Below are 20668 nucleotides of genomic sequence, written 5' to 3'. Positions count from 1 at the left end.
CACTTTCCAGGTGAGCACTTAGTGAGTTTTTATTTTTTGCCTTAAATTTAGTCAGTTTTTAAATGCATGTTAAATTGCTTTGTAAAACATGCCTGCCATCAGACATTCAACCCATTTGCAATAAAAGCATTGCAATGGTTTCATCAGCTGATGTTAAAAAATGCAAACTAAAGAGTTTTATCTGCCAGACTGAAAAGTCTCCCAGCCACTCCTGAATAATGACCAAACCATGCAGTCCCTCCAGAGCTGAGCATCACCTGTGAGACCACCATGTCCTCAACCTCCAGACGCACAAATTTGGGGGCTGTCAGCTCAGGCATTCGAGTTGTTTCAAGCTTTTGTGTTCAAGCACAAAGCAAAAGGACAATCTCTCTGAAATGCTTTGGAATTGGATATATTGTCAGAAACTGTTTTTTTTTTTTTTGTGATTTCACTGAGAAACCAAAGGAAACCTGCAAGTGTTAGAGAGAGGTTGAATTTGATCCTTTCGAAGAAGGTTGGCAAAATAATACTTTTAGTGGGACAGCATTTTGTGCTTCTTTTTCCAAAGGATCTGGGTAGCTACCACAGTGCTTTACTGATGACTTCCTGGTGACATAGGTTGTCTCACTTAAAAAGGTGGTTGCCAAATCAAGCTTGTATATACACTGATGTATACACTGTATATACACTGATATATACCTGTATATACACTGATATAGCAGTGTGTACAAGTTTGCTGAGATAATATGAGTGAGATGTGATCTTCCTACCTGTTAGATACGGATTCTGAAGTCTATCTGTTTTGAGCTGCCCTCAGAGCATTTGAGAAAGACTAGGAGGGTCTGTACAGTTTATTGTGAATGGTATTATATTACAGCATTCATTGTATGACTTTTACACCACAGCAAGTGCTTTACAGAATACCAACCAATTATGGCATTTATTTTTATTCCTTGATTCAACTTAAAGTTGCTTTTTGTGGCTCTCTTGAACTCCAAATGGGGAGCTAAACTATCAGAGTGGTGCAAAATTTGAGCATAGTATGAAGAAAACATAATTGAAATCCCAGCATTAAGAACAAAAATTCCAACTGATGTATATTAGGTAGTTTTCCTTAAGTAATTTTTGACTTCACCTTGCAGAGAAGTTGAATGGCTTAATCTCTTTACCAAAAGCATAACCCAAGGACCCCCTGGACCCCCAAAGCAGTGGTGAATTTGCCAGAAGGTCAGCTGGCATGTCAATCTTAGGTATGAAAACACAGTTCCTTGTTTAGGATGGAAAGAGCTGGAGATGTCCCCCGCCCCCCAGGACGCTTGCCTCCTGTGAGGAAAGTCATGATGCATCTCGTGTGTGAGGGATACATCTCTCTTCTTCTGACAGCTGCAAAACTTAAAGGCAGTGATTTGAGGAGGGGAGATGGATGCTGTGGATTGGCCTTCCCCAGCACAGCACACGTCTATTCTTCCAGTGCGTAGCTCAGCGCTCGTTACGGTTCTGTGCAGAGTGATTTCTCTGCATGGCCAGGTGATGTTTAAGGAGACTAATGAGAGAAATGATACGGCCCAGAACACTGGTGTCAGGAAATATATTGCAAGGTGTCTATCTTGGGGAAGCTGGAAGCGGGGCTTGTCTTATTATATATTTCACAGGGGATGTCTGTGTCACCACCAAGCTAGACATGCACCCTGTCCCATACTGCATTCAAATTACTATTTTTTTTCAAATCATAGCTTTCCATTCAATTATCATTGGCTTAATGACAGGCTCTGTGTTGTATGAGGGCAAAAGAAGAGTCCATCGCGTTAGCACACCGTACTTTTTTGGCAGGAACTTGTTTCTGAGGCCATTGTAACATAACTATGCAAGTGTCAGAGGGCAGGATAGAGGCTATTATGGGCTTCTGCTTTTTGTGAGGAAAATCAAACAAATGTCCCTGATGGAAAAAAGGAAGCCAGCAGTGGGATGTGATGACCAGAGAATGTTTTTGTGCAGTGACACTGTCAGTGCCTGGTCTGTTGTCAAACTGAAAAAATTCTTTTTTAAATGTTTTTTTTTCATTCTGCTGGTAAGCAAAGTGGAGAAACCCCTCCTGTGAATTTTCATGAGATATCTTTTCCTCATTTCTAGCACTTAACAATCCAATTATATTTGGTTTTATACTAGTATTTGCCTCTATTGCTATTGTTAGGTTTTTGAATTAGAGTGATTTTTCCATCCTGATGGTGCGGAAAAAAATATGTTTCATTATGACTTGTTATAACCCTGGAAATATCTTCTCTTGCTTGGGTTGATGACGATTTTTTATGTTGCTTTCTATACTGATTCCTAAAGTGAAGTAGAATGAAGCATAAGGAAGAGAAGCTTTACTAGCATATCGCTCCTTCCACTGTGTAAAATTATCCTGGAAAAAGCTTGCATCTTTCTAATGTTGCACTTTTCTTCTCCCCACTATTATTCAAGTAGTTTTTACAGATGAATGTTGTTTTTGCAAGGGCTGTTTATGAAGCCATTGCTCTTAGCAACACCTGCTCACCTGTGAGCAAATTACATGGCACAGATAAGGTATCTGGTTGTTTCTCGACAGGGTGACCTTAAAAACAGATTCTGCAACAAGACAAGCTTTTAAATTCCTAACCAAATATATTATGTGAGTAATAAAAAGAGCTCCTCAAAATGGCCACAGAGGCATTTCAGAGCACATTCTTGGGAATATTCACTTGTGCTAGTATTCATTAAGTTTGCTTTCAGCAAAAATTCTCATGAATGAAATTTTATTCTCTAGTCATTATGGTTATTACTTTACTATCTTAGCAATAACCACATGCTTTGTATAAGGCCAGGACCTGATTTTGTCTAAGGCTGGAGAAACATCTTATGGGGTCTCCAGAGAGTGTATTCTCTAAATATAAGACCAGACTTGGCTAACAGCTCATGACTGGGAACTGCAAACCCTCAGAGAGCAATGGGTTTGTTTACAAGAAAATTCACAGCTAGAGAAGGATGGTTGCAGAACCATACCAAATGTTATACCTTTTGAGCTATAGGATGCTACAGTGTTACAACTCCACTGAATATGAATGTAATTTTACATTTTTATGTTATAAAAGTAGTTAAGGTGATGGTGACTGGCTTTACAGATAAAAGAGAATATCGCTACAGATGTGGTTCATTACTACATTGAACTAGTTTATCCACACACTAATGAATACATGGGATCTGGACTCTCTTGGTTGATTTTTTTTTTTTTTGGGTGGAGGGTGTTTGTTGGTGTTTCTTTTTAATTTTAATAGTGGCCTAATGCAAATATGAGTTCCAGGGAAATCTCTGAAGCACAGGCTATGCCAAAGAGTTGGACTCTTGAGTTGTGCAATATATGGACTCCCAGGATGTGAATAAAGCTCTTCCTGGAAAAGTTAAATGAGATTTTTAGCTATTCACAGCTGAAGTCTGCATGAAGTCTTGTTTCCTCCAATCTAGAGGAATATAATAGAGCAGAGGTATCCTATCATGCTGGTGGAAATTGTGCCTAAGTCTAGGGACAAGGAAGTATTTTCAGAGCTGGAGCTCATTTGCTGAGCACAATGTGTATAACGTTGCTTTGTGTGCCTCTGCTTACTGGTGGAAAAGCATATCTGCCATGCCTTGGAGGTGATTCAGTCTGGCTGGCCAGTGTGTAGAGTCCTTCAGCATGCTGTGGCTGGCACTGGCTGCTACCTGGAACATTGATTTTTTGGTGTACCAGGGTGCAAGCTGCACTATGGTCATAGGTACAAGGTGCATAATATACACATGCAAAATGAAAAGGTTCTGTGAGGTGGAGGGAAGGAGTGTTAAAGAGGCAGTGTGCCAATCCCTTGTGTTACTCAAACCCCGAAATAACCATTCCTCTCTGCCTGTAGATCGATCAGAACAGTTTGTTGGCAGCAGAACTAAGCACAGGACACTAAGTATTTCTCCTGTTTTGTTGTCTAACTGCTCTCTTTTCCCATGTCATGTGAAAAATAAATAATCTGATTAAACCCTTAGACATTTATAATTAATTAGTTCTTCCTTACTCTTATCTTGTTTGCCCGTCCTTTTGTCTAGCTCTTTTTTCTACTTCATCTCTCAATCATCAGATCCAAGAAATCATTCAATGATTTATTTTTAACAGATAAATGCAGCTTTACAGCATATTCTTTTCTTTTGAAAAAAGACTTGGTCCCTTCTTTTGTCCATCCCACTGCACAAGTTGTCATGTTCTGGCACTGCAGTCACTTTGAAGTCCTTGAGCTATCATGTATTCTGCTGGTATTTGAGGAATTGAAAATCAATCACACAGCCTTATGGCTTGGGTTCAGCACAATTCTATTATGCCCACTCGCAAAAGTCAATTCAAACCTTTTGGGTTATATTTCAAAGCCTAATCAAGCTTGCTGTCCAGGCTGGTTTGGAGTCAGCTCACTCTTGTCTATAGGTCTGTTTATTAGAGGTTTTGTGTCAAAAACCAGTGTAAAAGAAAGCAGTTTTCATAGCAGTAGAATCATTCAGTGGGCATTTTGCAAATACAAACCACCCGAACAGGTTTTATGGTAGAGGAATACTTACTGTTGTAATACAGTTCTGCAAATATGTTTTTAAAAAATGTAAAACCCCCCAAAATTATGTTGGTAACATAAAGCTACGTTTATATCTGTACTTGCTCATAAAAAGGTGTCCCAGTTTGCTGAGATCAGTTTTTAGTCCTGTCAGGTTAAGCTGGTAAGAAAGTATTGTAGATTCAACCCTGAATTTAGATGATGACTTTCATACTTTGGACCATATGAACAAACGAGGGTGGTGCACCCAAGCAGATGGACCAACTCCTCCACGAATGAGTTGTGCCACCTCCATGTGACAAGTGCCCGTGGGGCTGAGTGTACAATGTCTATGTCAATCCCCTGATTTCCAGCAAGTGCCAAAAACTCACCCTGAGAATGAAAGTAGCTCTGTAGAGAACTGACCATTAGCAATCATCTGTGAAAATATGTACCTGTTGTGTATTGGGGGCAGATCAATCTCATCTCTATGTGAAGAAAGCAGTGACAGGCTCTTGGTTACAGTATTTCCAGCTGATCTGTAGAAGCCTTCTCATGCACTGAAAGACTGGTGGCCATTTTGTGGGAGCCAAGTGTGCGGTACAAATGGGAAGCAGCTCTCTCTTGCCATCCCCTGTGGGTTAAGGTCTTTCTCTGTGACCCATTCATGTTTCTTCTCATCCTGTGTTCTGCAGAGGCGCAGTGATTTTCTCCAGTGGATGCTTGACTCCCGTGACTCAGCTGACTCCCTGGCTGCCGGGTGTTCTGATGTGATCAGCCCATCTGCTGCTTCCAGACAGAATGAGGCACCTCTTCCTGGCAGGACCCCATCTGAAAAGGTTCAGAAGACATTAACAGAGGATGAGATAGCAGGCCAAGCTTTCCTATTCCTGATTGCTGGGTATGAGACCACCACTAGCACGCTGTCCTTTGCCACATACTTGCTAGCCACCAACCCAGAGTGCCAGGAGAAGGTGCTTCAGGAAGTCGATGAGTTCTCTGCAAAACACGTGAGTATGAAGTGCTTGTGTGGAGCTTCCTGCAGGGATCAAGGCAATGTGAATGCCATCATGCCACTGTGGCACCTCCATGACCCCTATTTGTCTCAGTCATATATGCATATATTAACACTTTATTAATATTTTCAGTCAAAAATTAAAAATTAATCTCTACAGTTTAGGTTTTTTTGGAAGCTGTTAAATTATATCACTTTACAGCAACACAAGAGATGGCCTAGAAACTTTGTGTCATAGTGAAAGCTTAACCTTTTAAAAGTATTTTACATTATCGAAATTGACCAGCTGTTGTCAGGCTCTAGAACTACACATTACTATTTTTTCCTCTTGTACAAATGCTTTTATTGGTTTTGTTTTCAATTTTATTTACTCATCCTTGTAGGAAAATTAGCAGTGTTCTTACAAACCATAAATTGTGAAGTTTTGCTTTAAATGTTCATAACTTTTTCTTTTAGCAGCAGAATATATGTGTAAGCTTAAAAAAAAATCACATTATTTAATTCTCTTACACTGTGTTCAAACTGCTTCTCCTTCACTATCTGTATTTGCTAAGGGCATTTATGTTTCGTGGATAACCATTGACCATATTTGGTATAATTAGCAGACCATGCAGCAGCCATTCTTCCACCCTACACTCTCTGCACAAGTTGGTGGTTATGATAATTCAGATTGAGGGTCTTTTTCTTTACACAAATGCTTTCATAATGGATCATGATCCTAACAGGAATAAAATTACACCAGGCATGGCTGTCTTGCAGGATTTTAGCTGTGGGATTTGGATGCTGAAAATAGAAGATTCTCGACTATGCACAGTGTGTCCATTCAAAAGCTGCCGTTTCCCTCCTTTTGGTTATGGAAACATAAAAACCAGGGTTTGTGTACACAGAAAATGTTGTCTGTTGACTTGCACGCTGAGGTTCTGACCATGATGGTTTTCCATCTAAGATTGTCATTACTCTGAGGGTGCAGATGGGTGACAGCAGTGGAGGTTAGGGTTGTGCAGTCAGACCTACAGAGCTTTTTCTCAGTGCACGCTTCATACCTGCCACTGGTATGAGCTAACTCGACACCACGAAACCGTTGATGTTCTAACTGTAGGGCTTGGGTTGTATCCTTAGGTTGTTAGCTCTACGTCACTGCAGCTGGAGTGTATTTTCTTGTTTCATTGACATATGGGAGACCTGTTTGTGCCCTCACGTATAGTTAGGTCAGCTGACTTCTGTAAGACCTGCAAAGATGGGAAGGTGCAACTTGGCCTGGAGTATGTGCAGTATTGGTGGCAGAGTTGCACACAGAAGCACTTATTATTCAGTCCCAAGGAAAATATGGTTCATCTTCTCACCAATTCCTGAAAGCTGACAACCTAAGAAACCAAAGTGAAATTGCTGGGAGAGGTATCCAGCAGGATAGGTACGTGATGTCATTCATGTCTGTCTGTAGATGGTGATCTGAGTTAGTTACCTTTTCCATGTTAGTGCATAGAAAGCTGAATACAAGCAGTAATTAACTGTCTGATTGTTTATGGATATTTCATGTAGGGAGTCCATGCATATGGCCATGTCCACGTCAACTAATAGTGTGCTGTCATAGACAGATTCGTCCTCTAGCATGGCTGGTAGTGAGGACTGTTGGATGCACACTCTATGCACCTCAGGAGTTTATTCTGGGTTAGTCTAAACCTGATTCTGTGTACCAAATTCCTCTTAGCAGTTGGTCTGGTTTAGTTCCAGTTAAAGGAGCCCTTGCTGTGTACTTGGAGACTGCAGTGTGAACCAGTGCAAGAGATTCGGATGTGAGTCTGCTCCTGATCCAGGCTCAAGAACTAAATGGGACTTGTGTTGTTTATGGTCTGTCTGAGCTGTCACTCACCATTACTAATATTTCAATTATAATCCAATTAAAAGGCACAATTCTTGACTCTCTTGGTTCTCTAGGAATATTTTGCTAATAATTTCAGCTTTTGCACTGTCTAGGAGACATAAGGATGCTTGTGGTAATGTGTAGAGAGATGGCACTCAAACTAAACTAATAATTTTTGCAGATTAGCACTGTATAAAGTCTGTGTGGTGCCTCAACCCAAACTGGTGTCCTCATCCTAAACCATGCTGTCCCACATCACATATAATTACTGGAAGAATCTTTCACATAACTTCCCTGTACTTTATGAATTTTCAGGTTTAGCTTTAGATGATGCATATTTTGCTGTATGGCCAAGGGTAAGAGGGAGAGAAGGATAACTATACATCTGCAGTCCTTGATACAAGGAAATTTGTAGATCTGATCTGTGCAGCCCCATCCTTCAAAAAATTTCCTTTTATAAACAGTTCATGATTTGGCAGGGGGGCAGAGGGGCAATACACTACTCAAGGAGCCCATCCCAGAATAAGGAAAAGAGTGCAGCAGTTCAGTCCCCTTAGTGACTGTAATTAACTACTTTTAGCCTAGAAGATGAGATCTATGTGAACGGTTTGCAAGTTACGGGAGCAGCAGCTATTTTAGAGCTGAGTATATATAGATGCTATGTTCAGTTGTCATGCAAGAGAGAGGGAGGGAGAGGACATAGAAGCTACAGGCTCACAGTTAGTTATCAAGTCAGTTGCTAAGAAATTTGATTAGGTTATTGCTTGTACTCAGCACATCAGCTTTGCTCTTATCAAGGTGCTTTGCAATTTTCAGAAAGGAAGGGCTTTAGAAGGCCAAGACATGGGGAATGATACAGTCAGATTGTTTTGACAGGTGGTGGAAGACTGATTTGATTTTCAGATATGCAAATATTAAACACAGTACCCTCTTCAGCCAAATTTATACTCGGGTAATTATAACTACAAAATGCTCTCCACCACATCCCCTTCCTTCCTTCAACCATTTCAGTTGCCTCATGCAGCATGTTTTATTGCCCTAATCTGTGGTGTAGAGTTGTGGTCTGATTTTACAGCAGCTGCTGTGTATCATCCCAGAGATGGATGTACTTTGGTGGTGGACAGAGTGATTTATATACTCATTTACCAAAGTTTATAAAGACATGTGAGAGCCATCTGAGAAAAGGTGCTCTAAATGACAGGCACAGTTCCAGCTTTTTGGCACTGCAGCTAAAAAGGCAAAGCATGGTGACCTTGTGATAGTAAGGAGAGAGAGCAGGGTTAGTCCATCTGGATGTACAGCAGTATTTTGGTGGCTCTGGGTGTTGTAGTTGAGGATACCCCTGAGTTTGCTGTGATTTTTGTCTGTTTTGCACAGTGGGTATCTTAGCAGGATGGGAGAGTATAAAGGGAATGGAGAAAGCTGAGGCACTGCTGTGCTAGAGATCCCTGGGCTAGCATGGTGCAAGTGGCTGCAGCGTGGTACAGAAATACAAGACTAGGTGCTGGAAGCGGTCTAGCCCCAGCAATGTGCTGGGAGTTGGAAGCCCAGAGGAGAGTTAGGTCTGACTGATCATGTTGTCCTGCTGATCGTGTTGTGTCCAGCCAAATTTGTTTCAGAGCTACCTTGGGAGATCTCACTGCCTCTCTCTGCCACACTGCCTGAATACATGGTGGAGATGACACTTCCAGGCAAGTGTTCTCAGAAAACAGTGCCTGAAGTGAGTCATGGGTTGTCACCTCTTTTTTTACCTCCAGGACAATCCTTACATGTTTGCTAAAGGACCTTCTAGGTCTTTCTTGGCCGATATCTCAGTGTGGAGATGGTACCTCTTTCCCTTAAAGTGAGAAGAGGCACTTGGCCCATTTCATAGCCTGGCAAGCAGGAGAAGACTCTAGCTTTGGTTATTGTAGAGGGCAGGACACACAGGTTATTTCCCTCCTCACCTCTGTCTGGGTCTCTGGGGTGTAGGGAAAGAGAGTGCACAGCTTTTTATTGTCTCTGGGGAAGTAGAGAGACAAGGTACTGAGGGGTGACTACTGTCATTCACACACTGCATCTTCCCATTCTACCTCTGAATCCCTGTGTCTGCTCTAACTGCACTGGGAAAAATAAGTTTAAGCATAATTCCTCTAACACAAAAATAAAAATTCAAATTGTAGAGGCTTTGACCTGATCCTCTTCATAAATCCCTTGAGGGTGTAGTATGTGCACTGTGAAGGGCAATCCACTGAAAATAAGATGCACCTATTTGCTACAAGCTCGTTGCTGGGTGTGCAGCTTGGTTTGATACCATGAAGACAAAATAAACAGGATGAAAGGAGAGTTAAATATGAGCTAGTGGGGGCAGGACGCCTACATCTGTGTCTGTATAAAATAATATTACTTTCTGCAGAGACCACAGATCTGTTTCCAGGACAGCAAAGAGGGGTCAGATCTTCAGGAGGCTGTAAACTGGCACATGCTTGTTATTAGTAGAGGTATGGTGATAAGCATCAGTTGAGAAGCAAGCCTGGTATATACTAGTAAAGGAGCACAGGGGGAAAAAAAGAAAGACTGCTATTTCAAGACCAGATTATTTTTATAGCGTTTGTGGCTAACCATCCCTAAACTGTTAGAGGCTATACAGTTGTGAAAGAGATGTTTTTATCCATATTTACCAAGTGAGAAGGAATGCACCCATGGTCTTCACCCTCTGCATTTCAATCAATAATGATCCCTGTGCAGAGTTTTTAAAGAGCCCTTCACAAGACATGTATTTAGGAACAGTTCTTGTGCTTGTGACCGATTATTTTGTTGTAAAAGCATATTGATTTTTGTTTATGTGTGTGTGCTTAGCAAAAGCATAGCAAGTCTGCAGCACACATTCGTTCTGAGCAGATGTACACTTAACTTCTGAGCACCACTGTGTGCTCTGAGCTGCTCTGTGTGTTTTGTCCTAAGCCACAGTGCTTAGGGCTTGAAAAACTGCATCTTCCATGCTGGGGATTCCCTTAATGTGAGGCCTCTTTTTCTTACCTCTATTCCCATTTTAGCATTTACATGTCTCTCTCCCTTCCTTCTTCCTACTCTCAAGCCTGAATCATTCACAATTATCAACTATTTTTTTGTTGTTGTTGGTTTACTGGACTGCATAATTTTAGACAGAAAGAGTTGTGGCACAAAATAGATAGGTCATTTTCTTGAGGGAGGGAAATCAAGAATGCTTGAGGCAGCTAAGAAGGGCAAAAGAAGTATAAGAATGAACTGCTCTGTCTCTGTAATAATGAAATCCATACTTGAAGGTGCAGAGCATAAAGCCTGGAGCAAGGAGCACCCTGAATTCTAATCTTGGCTTCAGGAATAATTTACTGCGTGTTCTCAGTACTGGATAACCAAGCCTTGCATTAGCAAATGGGTAGCCTTGGCACTACAAGTTTTGGAGGTTTTCTACCCCATCATTACTTAAAGCATCCAGGAAAAAGTTGCATTGAAGAGTTAGTGCTACTTAGTGACGCTGAGATGTGTTGCTGCACTGACACATAAGGCTTCCGGTCTAGTGAAGGACAGAGTAGCAGCTCACTGCTCCTTGCTGCTGGTGCCTAGGAATACTTTCAGGAACCCTGACAAAGGTGAAGCAGAGCACAGGAGTAAGGAGTGGTAAATAAAAGTGAATAGAGGAAAGGGCAGCTATTACTGTAAAATGGTCATTGGAGACTGCAAGACTGTGTTTTCCATTCTATTTTTAAAAAGCTGTGTACAGCTCTTATCACTGTTTGATATGCTACTTAGAAACGTCAGTGTGGAGAGGAATGAAGAGCTGGATAAGACCCAGTATGTCTCTGCTCCATCCAATTTTGTATCCACACAAAGTACTAGCGTAATGATTCAGTGCTGGTATGACTTACCAACATTTTCACCTCTGGCTAGATGCCATAAAGTTTAGGAAACTTCAAAGTCCTGTCATACCTTCTCACTATTTTAATGGTGATGTAGAGTTTTTTTCTTTAATAGGAACAAATCTTCCTGTTCCTATAAATACTCGATTTTCTGTTACTCTAGGGCCCAGGAATATTTTCAATACATTTAATTGAAAATGTTGACCAGACTGTTTCATCTTTATTCTTTCATGTCAATAATATTGAATGAAGTCATTGCAATCCATAATTTTGTTTATGAAAAGACACTGCTAAATCCCATTTTAGCTGCTGTGTATGGTCACTTGTGAATGGGCCAAATTCAACTGGATTTATACACAATCACCTCCTTTATGACTGATGATTCTGGTGCTGTAATTTATCAAAGTTACTGGATGTGGCAGTTGCTCATCTTGGGTAATTGCCATCATTGACTTGAGTGGAACCATAGTACTTTACACTGGCTTATGATTCCATTCTTCACACTGAAAAGCTCCTTCACTAATACCTCTGCAATCTAATGGAGATGTCTTACTGTGGAGATGTCATTGTAAAGAGATTTTACCATTTTAAAATTTTCCCTTCCCATAAAATTTCTAGAGAGCAGAGAGAGGTAGGACCATTTTTATGGTGTCTCTCTGCCTGATTGAGTACTTTAGATTTTTAAACTGTCTATGTGGAGAGTCTCCTTGGTAGGACAGAGAGTTTTCTCTGAGCATTAGTGAAAAATGAGAGGTGAAAGTCAGAGAGATAGATGTCACTGTTGGGGAATTACTACAACAATTTGCATGAGTTTGGTGCCTTTCATGCAGTATCTCAAGGCTCTGTGCTCTCAGAAGCTTGCAACTACAGAGACTAAGCTTCACTAAGCAAATATTGCTGACGGTGGAGGCTTGCATTTATCAAGGGAGATTGAATTGTAAATAGTGTGCAGAAAAAAGTCCACAGCAGAGAGTCGCAGTTACACATGCATACACATGCACACACAAAACATACAGAACCAGTAAGCACAAGCAATATTGTGTGTTGTTGCTGTTTATTCTCTTGATGGAAATGACACTCTTTGATTTCTTTTTTCTTTAAGAAGGTGTTGCAGAGCCTCACATAATTCACAAGTGTCAGCTGTCAGCAATCGGTTTTGTTGTAAACAAATAAAAAGATGCTTTTAAAGATATCAAGACTGAGTACTGTTAGGTTATATTTCTACAGATATTCATGCAATCACTCAATGTCTGAAATCAGTTATTTATCTTAGTCTCTTAGTACTTCTGTACGTACAGGTTGAAGATTGCATTGTACTCCATCCTTGACTTTACCAAAACCACAACCTGAGTATGAAAAAAACTTATTTCATTCCTAGGAAAGTCCTTTTGACAACTGGTGATTCTGTGTGGCCTGAAGTGGTGTTGTTGAGATGATTAATGTACCTTTATTTCAAGGAACTTCTTATTGTTGACACTGCAGGGTTCATTTACCCCTTTTCACCCAAGTTAAAGAAATAAAAAGAAAAAAAAACTTTTATTTTTCCATTTGTTCGGGCTTATCAGTCTCTTGCCCATGAAGACTAATTTATCTTTTGCTTGCAATGTCACATGTTGCTCAATGACTCTGCCTTATTGCTATTCTTGAGCAAAACTGAGTCTCAGGTAATGTATGCTAGACAGATACTCATTTTCACCCCTGAATTTTCCTGGTATTTTGCCATCCTCATAATAATTGACCCACTATCACTGCTGCAGGGTTCATGTTAAAGAATAAATTTTTCTAGTGACATGGAACATTTAATGGTGAAGATGTTAATAATGTAGCTCTTTAAATGCGATTAGGCAGATCTGTTTAAAGATGAAGTAAAGGGAAGGATACATCTTTCCCCTCTTTCTGTTCCTTCTCTCCCTCACCTCCATCCTTTCATCTGAGGCTTTTTTGGAGGAATGAGCATATTTGCTTTTAATTTAAGGAAAAATATCACTGCTGAATAAGAAACTGGTTACAGTTTTCTTCAGGATTCGTATCCAAACTGCTCCTGTATATGACAATCAACATGGTTCCCCCAGGGACTGAGCAAACCAAATTAAAACCAATATCATGTCTAATCAATGCTAACTATTTATATCAGGATTAACTTTTTGGCTACATGTAGGTAACATCATTTTCAGGGTGGAACATCATTCCGGGTAGAATTGGTAGGTCAAATTTGCACTGAGCAGTTGAGCCTTGCAGAAGGGAGAAAGGAGATAAGCTCAACCCACAATAAATAGCACCACCACCCACCTCCACGACTTTGAGAGGGACAAACTCTCACCAGCCTAGCCAGAAGAACTACATATGACAGGAAAAGAAGTGAACATAGAATGACTTCTCAGGAATGGGCATGCCTTCATAGGTATAAGTGCCTGTTCTTTCGGTGGCAGCCTGTCTAGCACTCAGGAGTTTTCTCAATGGGAAATAGAATACAAGTCCAGAAAGGTATTATACTAATATATATATTATATATATGTATATATTTATAAATATATATTTATTATATAGATTTTTTTCATGGAATTTAGGCACCAAAAGTTTCCATAAGGTATATGCTGCTGAATCATAATTATTTAGCAAAGAAAGAGAGAACAGTAGCCACAGGCACAACCTCAGGTGCAAAAAAATTTGGAGAAACCAAACCATCTGGCCCTTGAAAGAACTTAAAAATGAGAGAAGGTGGCCTTGGACATCTGAGTCAGGACCCCACACTGTGTCTCAGCGTTAGCAGCCAGTCCCATTTGTCAGGTGGGAAGTTGTCTCCTGAGGAATATTAAATATTAAATACTAAGCTAAACAAAGAAGCGTTTTCAAGCTTTTTAGTTAGTTAGCATCCATTTGGAATGAGATCCCTCTGCAAACTCAGACAGACAGGCATGTTCTTCAGAGGGTGAAGATGTTGGTCCAGCCCTCGCATCCTTGTCTGCTGCAGAGGTCTCCACTGAACTGTCTGCTTCTGAGAGGCCTTCAAGACCAAGGGATGAAGTCTTACTTTAGTAGCACTTTAACTGGTCAGGACAATAGTGACTCAAGATTTGTGAAAACAAATACCACTTTCATAATAAGGACTTTCCATGGGACCTGCTACAAGGGCCTGTAGTGACAGGACAAAGGGTAATGGCTTTAAACAAAAAGATGATTGGTTTAGATTAGATTCTTTACTGCGAGGGTGGTAAGACACTGGCACAGGTTGCCCAGAGAAACTGTGGATGCCACATCCCTGGGAACCTTCACAGCCAGGTTGGATGGGGCTTTGAGCAACTTTGTCTACTGGAAGGTGTCACTGCCCATGGTAAAGGGGTTTGAACTAGTTTGTCCTTAAGGTCCTTACCAACTCAAACCATTCTATGATTTTTTTTGGGCAGAGAAAGAGAAGGAGAAGTATAGGGGAACAACTTATAAACAAAAGTGACTAACAAGTCGTGTTTGTGCATGACTGCATGAGAAAAAGGAGGGAGAGAATGAATCATGGCTGAAGAAAAGAAGGTCTTTCATCTGAAAGTTTCACACAGACTCCTGAATTGCACATATTATATGCATAAGGTGCAAAAGTTGAACTGAGGAGAACACATGCCTAATTTATTAAGAAACAGCAAATCCCCGGCAGCAACTAAGAAGAAATTAAAATTGTATTCATCATATTCATAGTTTAAAAATGATCTGAGCTTGTATGAATGTGAGGTCAAAATGGAATTTTTCCTCCAGGTATGTACATAAATTAGGAAGCATTAATAGGAAGTAACCAGTCCATTTATTTGTCAATAAGCATTCAAAGTGAAGGCTGAATGAACTGGTGCCAGAAGGAATGGAAACTAGTTTGCATTTCATGATTATGTAAAGCAATTCTTGGTAGAATGAACTTCTTGTGACCTCCCCTCCCTCTTTTTTTTTCCCTTCTTTACCACACTGGCAGCACATGTGTATTTAAATAATTTCCATTTCTAACAATGTGTTTGTGTTACTTTTAATCAGCACGAGATGGCTTTTGTATTGTTTATCCTGCTTCATCTTATGCTTCTCTTTTAATATGCAAAGAAAGAAAAAGTGGTATTTTTGGGTGTGCCCTTGCTCTAGAAATGTAGTGGTCTTCTAGTGACAGGAGTGAACATTTCCTTACTTAACCAGATAGAAGGACTGGGGCAAAGGGAGTAGTCAGGAAAACACAAAGAAAAGTAGGAAGCACATGCTATCTGAGGAATGTTCCATTTAACACCAGTTAATATATTTTACTGTCTCAGAGAACTGGATGATACCAATTTTTCACTAATATTCACAGAATCAAAGAATAGGCCAGATTGGAAGGGACCACAGTGGATCATCCGGTCCAACCTCCTTGCTCAAGCAAACTCATCCCAGAGCACATGGCACAGGATTGCATCCAGACAGTTCTTGACTATCTCCAGTGAGGGAGGCTCCACAACCTCTCCGGGCAGTCTGTTCCAGTGCATGATCACCTGGACAATAAAGAAGTTCTTCCTCATATTCAGGTGGAACTTCCTGTGCATCAATTTCTGTCCATTGCCTTTGTTTTCCTTCTGTTATTGATGTGTTTTTGAAAAAGCCCTTCTTGTTGTCCTTGACATCCTTGGCCAGATTTAATTCCAGATGGCCCTTGGCCTTCCTTACCTCATTTCTACTTACTCTGACAAGCTCTCTATATTCATTCCAAACGGCCTGACCCTGCTTCCATCTCCTCTGTATTTTCTACTTATGCTTGAGTAATGACAGGAGTTCTTTCTTCATCCATTAAGGTGTCTCTCCTGCTTTGCCTAAATTCTTCCTCGTTGGGATGGACCATTCTTGAGCCTGGAGGAAGTGATCCTTGAATATCAATCAACTCTAATGAACCCCTCTTCCCTGCAGGGTCTTTTCCCACAGGATTCTTCCAGGAAGATCCTTGAGGAGGCTGAAGTTAGCTCTCCTGAAGTCCATGGTTGTAATCTTATTGACAACTAGTTTGATGCCTGGTTTTCAGAAGAAAGGTTATGACTCTTTTCCAAAATCAAATCCTTTATAGCAACCAAAAAATCTTGTTCCTCAGTGTAGCTGATCATGTTTTGAATGTTGTGGTCAGTGTTCCACAATGCTTTCTATGTAAGTGGTCTGGCCAGAATTGGAATTTCACCACTGCAGCAGCCACTGAGAGAGGCATTTGGGGCCTTGATCAGGGGAGGCGTAGAATTTTTTTACGCTAGAAATGCCAATAGCTTGTATGGACTGGAATGCTGGTTTTTTAGCCAACACTGAGTGGATAAATAGATGCTTGAATGAAAACTAATTTAATAGCTGTTACCATCCTTAGGTCTCAGATATTATGAGACCGAGAACTTAGTTACTTTCTCAGTCCTAGGGATTATCCTTCCTGGCTGTCACGGAGGCATAGCACATTAAGGTGTGTTTTGCAAGCAGAATAATTCACTCTTTAGTACTGTTGACTCAGTGTTTTCCGCCTGTATGAAATGTACTTTCAGAACTTAATGAAATGTTAATATTATTTTCTACGTAAAACATTTTACTTTCACATGCAGCTTAAAAATTGAATTTCAGAAAAGTTTCTGTTAATATTGTGGGGGTTTTATTAATTTTTTTAATGCTTAACACTCTATCAGTTCTAAAGATGGAACACATTAAGATGATTTTGACCTTGTGGTTCAATAGAAATTTTGAATAATCTTTCTCAATACTCCTAGTTACACTTTAAATTTGAAGGAGAAAATTGAGAAGTGAAAAAGTTCTGAACATTGGGCTATTGTCCACAAACCCTTGCTGCTGTTGTTCTAAATGAAGGAACAAGGAAGTAACAAGCCGTCAAAAAGTCATTGTGTTGTGAACTGGAACAAAACGCTTTTAAAAGCTCTTGCTTTTTGGAATTTGTTTTCAAGATGCATCAAGTTTGTTTGTGCTCAGGATACAATATGAAGAAGATTTTGTGCAGTCAGGAATTAAGATTTAATAGCCTGATAACTAGAGAACCTTACAGATAATGTCAAGGTGTTAATCCAACCTTGCTGTGTCTTTAATCTCTTGGTGTTCTGGAGAGTGTAAAAAACAAAAGCTGACTGTTCTAATATCATAGAGTAGTCATGGAGAAAAATTTCTTCCATCAGAGCAGCTTTTAAATAAATTATTAGTTGGGTTTTTTACTTCGATGGGGAAAAATAACTCTAAGATGGATATAAAGGGAAGCGAATTTACTAAATGTCCTGCATCTTTCCCTATTGTTAATTAGTAACAGTCAAATGCTCTTGTTCTGCAGACAGTGACTACAAAGAAAAGGATAAAGAACTTGGGAAAGATTCTAGAGCTGAAATAATTAGGCAATTTATCATTCAGGGTAATTGGAGTTGTACAAAGCAGCATTATTTACCATAGGTTTCCATTTCTTCTAACTGGTTGTGAAAAATACAGCTACATTGATTGGGAAATGCTCTCACTGCTTTTTCCAATACGCATTGTGCCAGGGACGCTCAGTTCAAAGTGTGGTGTTCCTCCCAGCGATTTCTTTTCCCTCAGTGATCTTCAGAAGCAGCCTTCAGCTTCTAAAACCTCAAACCAAAATTAGATTAAAGTGCCCAATATGGGGTCAGAAATGGGAGGGAAGGAGAGAGGGGTTTCCACTGGGGAATTTTCACTTAACAAATGAAAGCCTTTGCTTTGTTTCAAAGGAAAAATTGCAAAGTGGAGGCACATCTTAATCACATTGGTAGCCAGCTGAGATGTTTATGCTAATTTCCAAAGGTATGTAAGTATAGGAATCAGGGGGTCCAAAACTCCTGTCTCTATGATGTGAAAAACACAAGCATTTAAGTACCACCAGCAGATAGCTCTGATGTTGTTTCAGCATCAGGGAAGAGGTGGGGAGTAGCTGTGAGGGGTTACTTGAATTTCAGTTCTTGATTTGCAGGCGGTACAAACGTCCCTTCACCCAAAGGTGAGGTTTTCCACTCGTTTTCTGCGGAGGAGGGTCCAGCTATTTCTTTACAGTTTGTCAAATTACAGCACTCTCCCAGCTTTGTGCTGTTGCCCTCCACTCTTGAAGAGTCCATCTTCATAAGCAACTTTGCTTGTGATGTGTGTTCCAAAAATGTTCGAACTCCCTGGATTTCATCACCAAAGTCTCTGTATGTGGTTACCCCATGGCTGGCTTTCTGCCAGACCCCCAGGGTGTCCAGGGTGTCACATCCTGCTCCAGCACATGCGACTTCGAGCTGTGGGTGCTTTGTAGTGCTGGCATCCCAGTGTTCAGATACATTTCCCTAGGCTTTAGGACAAGGACATCAAGTAGTGGGAGAAGTTGTTATTTAAAAGTGATAGTGCTTTACCTGCCTGGTAGAAACCAGCCAGCGGAGATCCCTGCTGGGAGGAGAAGTCAAGGGGGGAATAAGATGATGTTTAAAAGCATTTTACTCCCTGCCTGTGAGAAATTCACAAATATGCACTGCCAGGCTGTCTTAGGAGGGTGCTGCAAAAATGTTTTAAGTGGCACAGCTTGACACCAGTTGCATGCACGTCTTCAGGCAGTGTCACAGGTTGTGGGGATTTCCCCCAATGGCTTGTTATTTTAAAACTTTTGTATGTGTTTGATGCCTTCTGTAATAAGAAAGTCTTGACTACCAGCAGTTTCCTGTGGAAGTACGAGGAGCAAGAAGTAGTAGTTGTTACCTAAAATACTGCCTGTTGCCTGAGCAAGCTCAATGTGAGATAAAATGCACAATTTGCATTCAAACTGGGAATGCTTGATCCCTCGCCAAAGGAGCGTGTGAACTCCCATACTGAAAGGTGGATGTGGCCACATTGTCAACTGAGAAAGGCGCCAACATTTGTCAGATTTAGTGCCGTGTCATAATTTGTTGCCTATTTACATTGATTACCTGTGCTGAACTGAGCAGCCAGCTGAAATTTCAGAGCCTTTGGGTTGTTTGGCTTAGAGCTGAGGTCCAAGTATCTTTGAAGTGACCCTACTTATTTACAAGGAATGTGCATGCTCTCTTTATGCCCATCCCAGCAGGAACTTAGCAGCAGGACATGGCTCCTGCACTCACAGCTCCATTAAGCAGCATGGATGGTGGCAGTCCCTCACCAAACCATGTTTGCCATACTTCTGAGACGGTGCCTGGTGCTTCCTTGTCTCCTCCTTTTTTTTTTCCTTTTCTGATCCTTTTCCTGTTTTCCTGAACACACAGGTGTGTGCAGAGAGCTATGGTGAGAAACCACTGTGCCCACAGGTCCCATCGTTGCTCGTCATTTTGTATTGCAACAGTCGCCTGCAACTTTGCACAGGGGCTGTAATTCTCCTTACTTGATTCTGTAATGAAGCTTATCTGTTTGTTATCTTTGTCCAGAGAGAGGAGTGGTTGCTTTACCTGCAGGTCTCAACAATGTTTAACCCAAACAGTAACTGTGAGGGAAATGATTCTCTTTTTGTTCAGTTCAGTAACCTGGTGCCACTTCAGCACAGCAGACTTTTGACAGTGGGAACAAAGATACTATATCTTTTCTAAATATTTTAGGTTATTTTAGCAGTTTTCATATGATAACATCTAAATGCTACATAAATACTAACCTCTAAAAGTACCTACAAGTCTTGTAATATTAGTGGTCCTGTTTCTTCAGTGTGAGGTACAGAGAATTTGAAAGTTTTGGCATGGGAAATAGAGAACTCATTGATCAGTATTTGCATGTTCTGGTTAACTTACATCCCTCAAAAAAATACTTTGCAAAATCATCTGGTATTTCCCCCATGGATTTCAGTGAAAATACAGTGATTTTCATCAGAGATCTGAACCACAGAAGTCAACAGGTCTACTGATCTGCACAAATTAAAGGATGTGCATGCATCACCCTATGCAAGTACAGAAATGCAAACTCTTTTCAACAGAGTTTTGAGTAGTCCCTACAAAGCACATTCTTTCTCATTCTACAGTGTGGAAAAAGAGACGTTGTCTATGAAAGTCATTAAACCATACATTTAAATATTAGGAATTTGTTACTGTTCAGTCTAATCTTGTGTACAAACAAGGACACTGGACTTCTTTGAATTAATTCTGTTTAGTGTATCAATTTTTAAAAAAAAAAAAAAGCCTCCCAGTTGTTTTAATTAGATGGCATAAAATGTCTTTCTTGACTTTGAAAATGAAGGATCCCAAGAAGAACAAGCAAAACAAAATGCTTTAGTAATCTTTTTAATTATTCTTGTTCCGTTGCTGCAAGTTTTGTAGTTCTAGAAATGTTGGGCAAAACTGCATTTAACATATTGTCTTTATAGGGTTGTGGAAGCTCCTACCTTTTGCGTTAATTAAACATATAAATCCTACAAACTATATCCAGGGTAACT

General features: G+C 40.4%; 1 protein-coding gene across 6 annotated transcripts in view; it reads left to right on the top strand.

Moving 5' to 3' along the window:
• The window catches only part of TBXAS1 (thromboxane A synthase 1), a 254332-nt gene that overhangs the window by 181040 nt on the left and 52624 nt on the right, over window positions 1-20668 (top strand). For all 6 annotated transcript variants that reach the window (XM_017804942.1, XM_017804943.1, XM_017804940.1 and 3 more), the window contains one exon: window positions 5237-5551. In XM_017804942.1, the coding sequence (XP_017660431.1) occupies window positions 5237-5551 (315 nt within the window). The remainder of the gene's footprint in view (window positions 1-5236; window positions 5552-20668) is intronic.

Source organism: Lepidothrix coronata, unplaced genomic scaffold (assembly GCF_001604755.1).
Source record: "Lepidothrix coronata isolate B3197 unplaced genomic scaffold, Lepidothrix_coronata-1.0 Scaffold10, whole genome shotgun sequence".
NCBI lineage: Eukaryota > Metazoa > Chordata > Aves > Passeriformes > Pipridae > Lepidothrix > Lepidothrix coronata.
Note: the sequence above shows the minus strand (reverse complement) of the source record. Positions and strands in the feature narration are given on the sequence as shown.